Below are 11346 nucleotides of genomic sequence, written 5' to 3'. Positions count from 1 at the left end.
CGCCCCGGGACCGCCCCCGGGGGGGCAGAAAGCCACCGGCCCCGCCACCCCCCCCCCCACATCGCCCCGCTCCGGTACCGGCCCCGGCACCGGCCCCCGCCCGGTGCCCGCTGCCGCCGCGGGATGCTGGACCCCCCCAGCCCTGCCGGGGCCGGTGTCCCGCTCCCCCCGATCCCCGGTAGGTGAGTAAGAGCCGCTCCGGGGCCGCCGGCCCACGGGTGACTCACGCGCGGACCCTCCCGCGCCCCCGGGGCCGCGCTCGCCGCCGAACGGGCCCCCCCCGCCGCGGCTTCCCCACGCTCCGAGTGCCTCCGAGATCCAAACCCCTGTTATTACTTATTTCTGGGTTGAAAACAGGAATATCATCCCGTAAATCCCGATGTTTTCTACCGAACCCATCATCCCGGGGCTTTCCTCCTCAAAGCCCCAAAGAAGTGGAAAAAAGACCCCAAGACCTCCCAGACTGGGGCTGCGTTTGTCCCCAGGGGTGGTGGCATGTCCGGGAGTGCCACCAGCACCAGGACAAAGCCACCCACACGGGCATCCCCCAGTGTCCCCCCCGTGCCCCCGCCCGGGGTCTCGGTGGCACCGAGAGCTTTGCAGACCCCCGGGCAGGACAGAGACCCCCGGGACAGCGGGTCCCGGTCATGGCAAGGCCACTGTCCCCACGTGTCCCCAGCTGTGAGGACAGGGGACACCATTCCCCGCCAGGAATGGAGCACGGAGGGTGGCAGGGGACACCCGGGTGGCCCGGGGTGCCCCAGGGACTCGGGGCGGGGGGTGACACACAGCGTGGGGCTGCGAGGTGTTGGGCAGCACCAGGCATTGCAGAGATTAAAAAACACAATAAAAAACGAGAGGGGGAGGGAGCCCAAACAATGCCTTTTCCCATCGTCCTGTTTTTTGGAAGCTTCTGAAATGTTTTTGTTGAAATTTCCCAAAAATGTCAGGCTCCGGGAGCCACCCAGCCTGAGAAACTTCAGCCCCAGCGGCCGCAGTCTGGCCGAGTGAATCACGGCTGCCCCGGGGGCTGGCGGCCGCCCGCGATCCCGACCCACCAGGGAAAGCACCCGGGGGCCGCGGCCAGCGCTGGGCGCAGGGGGAAAGGAGAAATTCCCCTCATGGAGCCGGAGCCGGGAGCTGCGGCCAGCCCGGCCGCCCACCTGCCCTGCCCGGAGCCTTCCCCCTCCGCCCGCTCCCCCGCTGGCCGCGCTGCTCAGCGAGCACCCCGAATTTGGGGAGTCTGGGGGAGCGGGTGGGACCCCGGGGGGGGGGTGGCTCCACCCTGGGGACACGGGGGGCTCTGGGTGGCAGAGGCGTCATCAGAAGGCGGCTTGGGCTTGGGGCTGGCCTTGGGGCGCAGGGGGAAGGTGGAGGGACGGTGGCACTGGGAGGGGAGCGTCGGTCCCCACCGGTGTCACCTGGAACGCGGTGAGTGTCACCACAGGTGGCACGGGCACCTCCCAGCTCACAGCAGCACCTGCGGCACGGGGACAGGGTGAGGGGACAGCGCTCCCCAGCCGCGGGCAGTGCCAGGGTGGCCTCAGGACCCGTCCGGAGCAGCCGGGGGGGACCGAGCCGCTCTCCCGCGCTCTGAGTCAGCGGCGGCCGCTCAGCTGTGGTCAGCGCTGCCCTTTGCCAGTGACCTTTAAAGCTGCTCCCTCCGGCCCACGGGCCGCGCTCACAGGCACCGGCCGGAGGCAGATCCAGCCCGGAGCCCCCCTCTGACCCCCGGCCCGGGCTCTCGGCGTCAGCACCGGCGTCCCCCGAGGCCGGCGCGGTCCCGCTGCCCCCCCGGCGTGGCTCCGTTCCCAGGGCCTCTCTGCCCCGCTGCCGTGCGGGATCTGCCCACGGGGCCCAGCCCCTGCCGCCAACTCTCTGCTCTGCCCGGGCGGGACGTGGCTCCCCCCGATGGACGCGGGTGGCCCTGGGGACATCCCCGAGCCCGCCCTGAGCATCCTCGGTCCAGCTTCCCACCAGCCGTCACCTTCCCGCCTCCCTCCATCATGTGTCACCAGGGCCCCGAATTAATCTAATTACTTGATTTCCCAGCCAGAGCTCACTCCATAAAATCCTTGGACGCAGACAGCATCTGGCTCAACGGCCAGGGTGTAAAAAACAAACAAGAAAAAAAAGCCCCAAACCCCGGGAAAAGCGGGAGGAGAGGCGCAGCGGAGCTGCCTCGACTGCCTGCATCCTTTTAAAGTGACCTGGGGGAAAAATAAAGAGGCAAGAAATGCAAAGAATCCAGCAGGCAGAGTTTGCTTTCTATTCCTCTCAGTCACATTTCCACATCCATGGGTAATTTATAACCCGCTTAACCCTTTCCCTGCCGCCGCCCCCCACCCTTTCCCTCCAGAGCATCCTCAGGGTGGCCGCACCTTCCCGCCTCTGTTTGCTTTGGGAAGCACAAGCAGTCCCGTGACGGAGTCTGAGCAGCCCTAGAGGAGGGGAAAAAATGTCGAGAGGGTGCTTGAGCACGAGGGATGGGCTCTGCAGGGCTGGGATGTGGAGCGAAGGGTCCCCTGCCCGTGGAAGGGACCGTGGGGACTCCCCAGACAATGTGGGGAGAGCCTGAGGCTTCCCGCAAGGCTCCGGGAGAGAAATGTAGGTCAGTAGTGATAAATGCGAAAGGCATCGAGTGTTTCTGGAGAGGGGAGGAGGGAGGGCACCAAGGATGTGCCAGCTGGGAGGTTTCCGCCTGGGAAAGGCTTTTTTCCCCTGGAAAGGTGAGCGGACGGAGCGCGGGCAGGTGCGGCGGGAGCGGTGCCCACCGGCCAGGGGTTCCCGGTGCCCCGGGGCTCCGGGCTGCGGCTCTGCCCCACCTGCGCTGCCGTGATTTACGGTGACAGCCCCAATCTACCCCATTTTCTCGGCCATTCGTCAGCGGTGCCGGACCCGGGGCCGGGGCTGGCGGGGCTCCAGGAGGGGGAAGGGGAGCGCAGCGCCCTGGCAGCCCCGCCGGCCCGGCCGCAGCTCATTTTCTGCCGGCCCCGCTTTGATTAACAAGATGAATAAAGTGGCGGGGCGAGGAGAGGCCCCGCTCCCTGCTCCGGGGGGGCCCGGGCTGCGCCCCCAGCACCCCCAGCCCCTCTGTCCCGGCCCCAGGGCACGGAGCACCCCTCATTCCTGAGCTGCGACAGCGAGACCCCCCCTTCCCCGCGCCGGGGTCCGTCCATGTGTTCCCCATTAGGGCCGGAGGTGAGCGGAGCCCCCAGCCCTCCCCCTCCTCCTCCTCCTCCCCCCGGGCCCACTTTGGGGTGCTGCCATAAATAAGGGGAATGGGCAGGGCAGGGCTGGGGGGGGGGTGCGGGGGGTGCCTTTGATGTCCTTTAAAGCCTGGGAAATCACAGCTGTAAATCCGGGGTGTCAGCGAGAGCCCAGCACCGGCCGGGGGGCCCTGAGGAGCGAGGATGAGGATGGGAGGCACGAAGGTGGCTTGGGGAGTCCTGGAGGGACACCGAGGGTGGCACAGTGGGGTGTGACGCTGCTGGGGACCCTCCTGAGGCTTGGTCCGTGTGGGTGGCAGTGAGGCAGCCCTGTCCCTCTGTGTGACATCAGTGCCAGTGTGACACGGTTCCTGGTCACCGCCTCAGTCCCTCTGTGTCAGGGTGGCCCCAAGTCCTGTGGTGTCCCTGCCACCCCGAACCCTCCTGCGTCCCCCAGTGCCCACGGACCCCCTACACCCTCTGGTCCCCACAAACCTCCAAAGGTTCCCACGTCCCCTTTGTCCCCCCGCATCCCCCGGTGTCCGTGCATCCCCCATCCCCCTGCATCCCTGGTCCTTGGACCCCCCCCCTTCTCCTGCATCCCGGGGCTCCCCTCAGCCCCCTCCGCCTGGGCATCCCCCATCCTCCCGCACGTTTCTCTCGCCATCCCCGCCCGGTGCCGGTGCCGGTGCCGGTGCCGGTGCCGGTGCCGGTGCCGGTGCCGGTGCCGGTGCCGGTGGATCTGCGGCAGGCTGCGGCGGCTCCCCCCGCCCCCGGCTCCCCCCGCCCGGCGCACAGCGCGTCACGGCGGGGCCGGCGGCGGCGGTGGCGGCGGTGGGTGCGCTCGGCTCCGCTCCGTTCCGCTCCGCTCCGCGCTCGCCATGGCGGCCCCGGCCCGCCGGCCCCGGGCCCTGCTCGCCCTCGGCCTGGCCCTTCTCGCCGCCGCCGCCGCCGCCGCCGCCGCCACCGACCCCTTCTCGCCGCAGCTGGGAGACACCGGCGGGTGCCGCGGGCAGTGCGGCCGCAGCCTGCAGCGCCGGGCCGCCGCCGTGAGTCCGGGACACCGGGGGGGCGACGGGGCCGTGGGGAGCATCAATGGCACGGGGGGCAGCAGGAGCATCGGGGGCGCTGGGAGTACTGGGAGGCACCAGGGGCATGGGGAGCGTCAGCAGCATTTGGGGTACCAGGAGCATCGTGGGCACCGGGGGCACTGGGGATGGATATTGGGGGCATGGAGGTGTCAGTAGCACTGGGGGTACCGGGAGCATTCGGGCACTATTGGGGGAACTGGGGGCACTGGGGGGCACCAGGGGCATGGGGAGCATCAGGGGCATCAGGGCCAGTGGGGAACGGGGAGCACGGGGAGCACCAGGAATGCCTGGCACGCCGTGAGTACCAGGAGCAGCGGGACACTGGGGGCACTGGGGGCACTGGGGGCACTGGGGGCACTGGGGGCACTGGGGGCACTGGGGACAGCAGGGACAGCGGGGACAGCAGGAGCAGTGGGGACAGCCCCGACAGGCATCTCTGCCAATGCAGCCCCACACCGAGCCACCCCCGGGGGAGCGACATGGGGAGCACTGGGGCACCCCCAATGGTCTCCTCCAGCAGCTTTGGGGTGCCCCCAGCGAGGGCATCCCCACGGGTTTGGGGTGCCCACGGTGTCACCCCTTTACCCTGAGCCTGCCCAATGCTGGTGACCCCCGTGCAGGCTCTGTGTGCCCCCCACACCCCTCAGTGTGTGCCTGCCCCCCAAATCTGTACCTGTCCCCCAGAGCAGTGCAGCCCCACCCCTGCCAGCCCATGCCAGGGCCTGGCTGGGGTCAACACAGACGGGGGGACGCTCCACGAGGGCTTGGCCCTGTGCAGAGCCAGCGTGGGGGGCACCCGGGGGCTTTTGGGGGGCTCTCCCTGCTCTGGGAGCCCCAGCTTTGGGGTGCCAGCCCTCAGTCCGGCCCTGGCGGGGGCGGCGCTGCCCGGTGCCCCCCAGCTGGATGCGGGGGGCCCGGGGGGGCAGAGCCCGGTGCCAGCTCCACGCTCTCCTCCTCCTCGCCGCAGGATGCTGTTCTCAACGCCTGTTACCGGGGCTGCCGGCTGTTCTCCATCTGTCACTTCGTGGATGCGAGCGCCGAGCTCAACACGACCAGAGCCGAGTGCGAAGCAGGTGAGAGGAGCCGGTGGCCGAGCGGCCCCCGCGCCCCAAATCCCGGGGGGATCCCCACGTCCCAGCGGGAGCAGCCGATCCCAACACCCGGCACCCTCCGGAGCCTCCGCCCCGCTCAGCCCCGCTCAGCCCCGCTCAGCCCCGGGGCGGTTGAGGTGCCCAGGGTGGCGCTGGGGAGGGGCACGGGGGTCCCCGATTGAGCACCCCCCAACCCCGACCCCTCCTCTCCCCCAGCCTGTGCTGAAGCCTACGGCAACGCAGAGGAGCAGTTTGGGTGCGTGACCGGGTGCCGCAAGCAGCTGCCCAAGGTGGAGGAGAGCAGGAAGGAGAAGGTGAAGGGAGATGGGGAAATCCTTGCTTGAACAGGAGCTCAGCACAGCCCCTCCCCTCCCTCGGGATGGGGGACACCCCACATGTGCAGCCTATCCCTCCATGGATCCATGGATCCATCCCTCCATGGATCCATCCATGAATCCATCAATGGATCCAATCCATCCATCCATCATCCATCCGTCCATCCATCATCCATCCATCATCCATCCATCCATCCATCCATCCATCCATCCATCCATCCATCATCCATCATCCATCCATCCATCATCCATCCATCCATCATCCATCCATCCATCCATCCATCCATCATCCATCATCCATCATCCATCCATCCATCATCCATCCATCCATCATCCATCATCATCCATCCATCCATCATCCATCCATCCATCCATCATCCATCCATCCATCCATCCATCCATCCATCATCCATCCATCCGTCCATCCATCATCCATCCATCCATCATCCATCCATCCATCCATCCATCCATCCATCCATCCATCATCCATCCATCCATCCATCCTCCATCCATCCATCCATCCATCATCCATCCATCCATCCATCCATCCATCCATCATCCATCCATCCATCATCCATCCATCCATCATCCATCCCTCCATCCATCCATCCATCATCCATCCCTCCATCCATCCCTCCATCCATCCATCATCCATCCATCCATCATCCATCCATCCATCCATCCATCCATCCATCCATCCATCCATCCATCATCCATCCATCCATCCATCCATCCATCCATCATCCATCCATCCATCCATCATCCATCCCTCCATCCATCCATCCATCATCCATCCCTCCATCCATCCCTCCATCCATCCATCATCCATCCATCCATCATCCATCCATCCATCCATCCATCCATCCATCCATCCATCCATCCATCCATCCATCCATCATCCATCCCTCCCTCTGGATGGCAGCTCCAGCTGTGCCAGGCTGATCCAAGCCACCACTGGTTGCTTTGTCACAAGTCTAAAACGCAAATTAACTGGGCTGGGCTTGGCTTGGGAGACCACAGGGAATCCCCAGGGTGAGAGGATCTGACTGGAGATTGTGGCAGATTCCCCCAGTTTTGATTTGTTATCGTTCCCAGCAATCAGCAACGCTTTCACCTCCTACATTTAATTAATTCAGCTATTGCCCAATTAATTAAACTAGACTTTGGCCCAAGGAAGAGGCTTTTGGCTCCGTGCACGTGCAGGCAAAGATGAATCAGTGCCATAAAAAGAGTGAAAAGCTCCTTTGAACTCGTCTCCTTTGCAGCCCCATTTTCAGCCTTTCCCAGTGCCTGATCCCATTTCCCAGCCCCTCTCCAAGGCCAGGGATGAGCACCTGGGGGTGACAGGCAGGGCCCTCACCCCCTCCACCCACCCAAAGCATTTTCCCTCAGGTTCCCAGACGAGCAGGCAAAGCAGATTTAGCATAATAATTAGATACAGAATCTGACCTATTTATTTCCTGTTTGCTGGTTTGACCGTGCAAGGGGCTGTCGGAAAATGTTCGGAGCCAGTGGCAGGGAGCAGCCAAGCGGATTCCAGCAGGGATGCTTTAAAAATAACAAACTGCCGCGACGGCCAAGAATCCAGGGCACCGAGAGGCTGCCAGGAGAGCAACGCCCTCGGCACCGCGGCTGCTCCGCTCCCATTGTCTCTGCCAGAGGAGGGCGACCCCACCCCGAAGGGACGGTCCTGGGGCTGGGGGATGGCCCCAAAGCTGGGTGGTCACCCCAAGGATCACAGCCCTTGTTTGGTGACCCTCCTGGGGCTGGAGCACTGCCCTGGAAGTGCTGGGAGAAGCAGAGCCCGGAGCTGAGCACCCGGCTCAGCCCAGGCAGGACCTCGGGGTGGGAATGTCCCCTGTCAGGGTGGCTGATGAGGGGACAGCTGTGAGGTGATGTCCCCTCTCCTTTGCAGAGCCTGGAGCTGAAATTGCCGTCATTTTCCATGCTGGATTTGGTCTCCACCTTCTGCAACGACATCGTCAGCTCTGCCCAGAGCTTCATCTCCTCCACCTGGACCTTCTACCTGCAGGCGGACGATGGCAAAGTCGTGGTGTTTCAGGTGGGGGTGTCCCCAGGACCCTCTCTGTGGGTGCCCAGAGGGGTGGGGACCCTTTCCTCACTGCCTCCTCCCTCTCTCCCTGCTGACCCAGTCCCAGCCTGAGATGGAGTTCCCAGCAGCCGAGGCCCTGGAGATGCAGCCAGCACAGCCGGGATCAGGATCGGGGTCCAGCCCTGGTGTCCCCCAGCCCCACACAGGTGCGGGGGGGCCTGGGCTGCTGGGGGGGCTGGGAGGGGGCTGGGAGCCTCTGAGCCCTCCTGGCTCCTGTCCGAGTTCTCCAGAGCTGAACAAATTTCCCGTTTCTCGGCTCTGATCGGCTTCCCACACCCCCAGCCACGTCGGGGGGGTCTGGATGGGGCCCTGCTGGGATCCTCTGTGCCCCCTCAGTGGGCAGAGGGTCCTGGGGAGACAGGGGGGCCCCCACCATGCTGGCAAGGGGATGGGAGAGGGGAGGGTGTGCCCACATGGGTGCCCACGTTCAGCATCTCCTCTCCCCTCGCAGGCCCCAGGGCAAAGGGGGACAAGCCCCCCGTGAAGGAGCCACGGGGCAAAGCCAAGGCGCAGCCGCCGGAGCCCCCGCAGCAGGAGCACGACTTCCTGGGCTGCATGTCCAAGTAGGTGCTCTGGGACCTGCTGGGTGTGGCACAGCAGATCCCCCCCAGCCCCAGTTCCCAGCCCGTGCCCTGCCATAAACTCGTCCCTCCTCTTTGGCGGGGGGTGGTGGGGTGCTACAGGCGCTCGGGCCTTCCTCGCTGGATCCTGGCCGCCTGCCTCTTCCTCTCCATCATGGTGATGCTGTGGCTCAGCTGTGCCAGCCTGGTGACCGCCCCCGAGCAGCACGTCAAGACCCAGGTATGGGGTGAGCACTGCCCCAGGGTGCCAGGGACACCTGGCAGGGCCGGGTGGGCAATGCTGTGCCCTCTCTGTGCTCCCCACACCTGGCACGACCGGGTGGGCAATGCTGTGCCCTCCTTGTGCTCCCCATGCCTGGCACAGCCGGGTGGGCAATGCTGTGCCCTCTCTGTGCTCCCCACGCCTGGCACAGCCGGGTGGGCAATGCTGTGCCCTCTTTGTGTTTGCCACAGCTGGGTGGGCAATGCTGTGCCCTCCTTGTGCTCCCCACACCTGGGATGGCAGGGTGGGCAATGCTGTGCCCTCTTTGTGCTCCCCACACCTGGGATGGCCGGGTGGGCAATGCTGTGCCCTCTCTGTGCTCCCCATGCCTGGCACGGCCGGGTGGGCAATGCTGTGCCCTCTCTGTGCTCCCCAGTCGCTGTGTGGGGTGTGAGGTGCACCCACAGCCGGCCCCGTGGTGCCCCCAAGCTGGGGGTGATCTGCACCCCGTTCTGGGGCTGCACGGTTGTTTCTGCCTCTCCTCCAGCCTCTGAGCATCAACGGGGACAAGGAGTACCTGGAGGACCTGGATGGCCCCGGCGCCTTCCCGCTGCCGCCCGTCATCACCGTCACCCTGTGCCCCGCGCACGGCGGGGAGGACGCGGGGCCGCTGCCCCTCAAGGTCGACCTGGACAAGACCGTCCTGTAGGGCCCCCGTCCCTCCCCGCCGCCTCCGCCTCCCTGCCACCATCCCCGGCATCGGCCCCGCTCCCGCCCGGCTCCCCGCGCCCCCAGCTCCCGCAGGGGCATCTCCGCCTCCGGCCGGGTCCCGCTCTCCTCCCCGGGCACGGCCGCGCTGGGGGAGGCTCCGGGAGCCGGGCAGCGGCTCTGCCTCCCCCAGGGATGCGCTGCGGGCTGGGATCCGGGCTTGCAGAGCCGAGAGGGAGCTGCCGGGGCGGGGAGGCCGAAGGGAGGGAGCCCGGTGGGTCCCGGAGCGGGACTCTCTGTCTCCTCCCGCCCGGAGCCGCCGGGGCCCCGCAGCCCTCCGGGCATGGCTCCAGCGCTGGGCAGGAGGGAGCCGGCTGCGGTGGGGGATGGAGAGCGTCTGCAGCCTTCTGAGCTTTGGCTCGGCACATCCCCGGCCTCCCACCTTGGGCTGAGCCTCCGAGGCGCCGGCCCCGGCCCTGGGAACTCCCTTCCGCCGGCCGGAGCCGATTGCCTCGGGGAGCCGAAACGTGGCGAATGGATTTGGCGTTGGCAGCCGGAGACGGGAGCGGATCCCGCCGCCTCCGTGCCCACGCGAGCACCCGGCCAGCCCCTTCCCGGAGCTGTGCAGGGGCCCTGCGATGGCTCCTTCCCCTCCCTGCTCCGTGATGCCCTTGGGGAGCTGGCCCTGGTGCCAACAAGTGGCTGGTGCGACCAAGCAAAGGATGAGGCGGCGTTACCCTGGCTTCAAGCTCGGACAGGAGGTGGGAGCTGCTGGGACGGCTCCATCCTGGGCTCGGCATCCCTGCCCCACGCTGGGAGCAGCCTGCGGGGCTGCAGCTGAGGGCAGGACCCGCTCTCTGTGTCCCTGGGCTCGCAGTGCTGCCCCCAAGGTGGGCAGTGGGACCAAGCACGGCTCCCCTCGGCTCACCCTGGCACAGCCGCTGGGCATGGAGGCGTCTCCCCGCTCCCCATCTCCCCGCCATTCTCCACCACTCGATTCCATGCATCGTTCCGTGGTTTGATTTGCCCCGGCATGCGGCTCCTCGGCCCCGCGGGGCCATCCCAGTGCCGGGAGGGTGTCGGTCCCGCCACCCCCGTGTCACCTAACGCGTCTGTACAGATTAACTTATTACCCCCGACCCCCTCCCCTGGGTTTTGGGCTCTCTCCGTGTGCCGGCGGCTCCCGGGGGCCGTGGTGTGGCGGGACCGGGGCCTCTCATCCCCGTCCCCACCGTTTTTGTGCTGCTCCGTGTCACTTCCACCCATCCAACATATCTGGGTTTGGGGAACCGGGTTGGGGGGAGGCGTGGGGGGGTCTCGTGTCCGTTTTGGGGTCCACTTTTCGTCGTTGCTTTCGGCCGCGTGTGAAGCTCGGTGCTGTCTGTGATGTTCCGGCCGCGGCGGCTCCCCCGACCCCCGGGCAGGAGCTCCCGGCCCCGGAGCCCTCCCGGCCCCGGAGCCCTCCCGGCCTCGTCTCCAAGGGCAAACCCAGCCCCGAGCTGGGAGGGGGAATAGAATAAAAGGTTTGTACCAGAGCTGGGCGAGTCGGTGCCTTGGTGGGGCGCTGGTGCCAGGGTGGGAGCGGGTTTGAGCCCCCCAATGGGGCCGGCAGGAGGGCACGGGGCTGTTCCCGTTCTGGAAACTGAGCCGGGATGAAGGCAAAGCAGAGAGAAATCCCTGCTGGGCTGTTTGGCATGGGCACGGAGCAAAGCTGCTCTCTGCTGCTGGGCTGGGAGATTCAGCACCAAGAGTGGGAGGAGGTGCTGCGGGGCAAGGCCCCCAAACCATCCCCTGCGAGCCGCAAGGAGGGGAAAGCCGGGAGGCAGCACCAGGGAGGGCCCCTGCACGTGGAAGGGCTGGGAAACGAGGGCTTTTCCCCCTGCAAATCACCCGCGGGCACCATTTGGAGGAGGGAAATAACCGGGCCACGCCGGTGTCACGCACCAGCGTCACACCCCAGCGCTCCCGCAGCACCCGGGGGGCCCGCACCTCCCACCTTCCCTCTCCCCCCGGGTG

General features: G+C 66.6%; 1 protein-coding gene across 2 annotated transcripts; it reads left to right on the top strand.

Moving 5' to 3' along the window:
• Window positions 1–4017: 4017 nt before the first annotated feature.
• TMEM59L (transmembrane protein 59 like) lies at window positions 4018–10865 on the top strand. Of its 2 annotated transcripts, none has more exons than XM_077191532.1 (8): window positions 4018–4258; window positions 5268–5373; window positions 5608–5705; window positions 7642–7788; window positions 7880–7985; window positions 8291–8403; window positions 8500–8640; window positions 9170–10865. In XM_077191532.1, exons 1-8 carry the CDS (start codon window positions 4091–4093, stop codon window positions 9329–9331), a joined length of 1041 nt encoding a protein of 346 aa, XP_077047647.1. In that variant the 5' UTR covers window positions 4018–4090; the 3' UTR covers window positions 9332–10865. The 2 variants fall into 2 exon arrangements, with proteins under 2 accessions (XP_077047647.1, XP_054506270.2); XM_054650295.2 differs by having other exon boundaries at window positions 4019–4258; window positions 8291–8402; window positions 8523–8640.
• Window positions 10866–11346: the final 481 nt, after the last annotated feature.

This window comes from Agelaius phoeniceus, chromosome 29 (genome assembly GCF_051311805.1).
Source record: "Agelaius phoeniceus isolate bAgePho1 chromosome 29, bAgePho1.hap1, whole genome shotgun sequence".
Taxonomy (NCBI): domain Eukaryota; kingdom Metazoa; phylum Chordata; class Aves; order Passeriformes; family Icteridae; genus Agelaius; species Agelaius phoeniceus.
The sequence above is the reverse complement of the archived record's forward strand: the minus strand, read 5'-3'. Positions and strand labels throughout refer to the sequence as shown.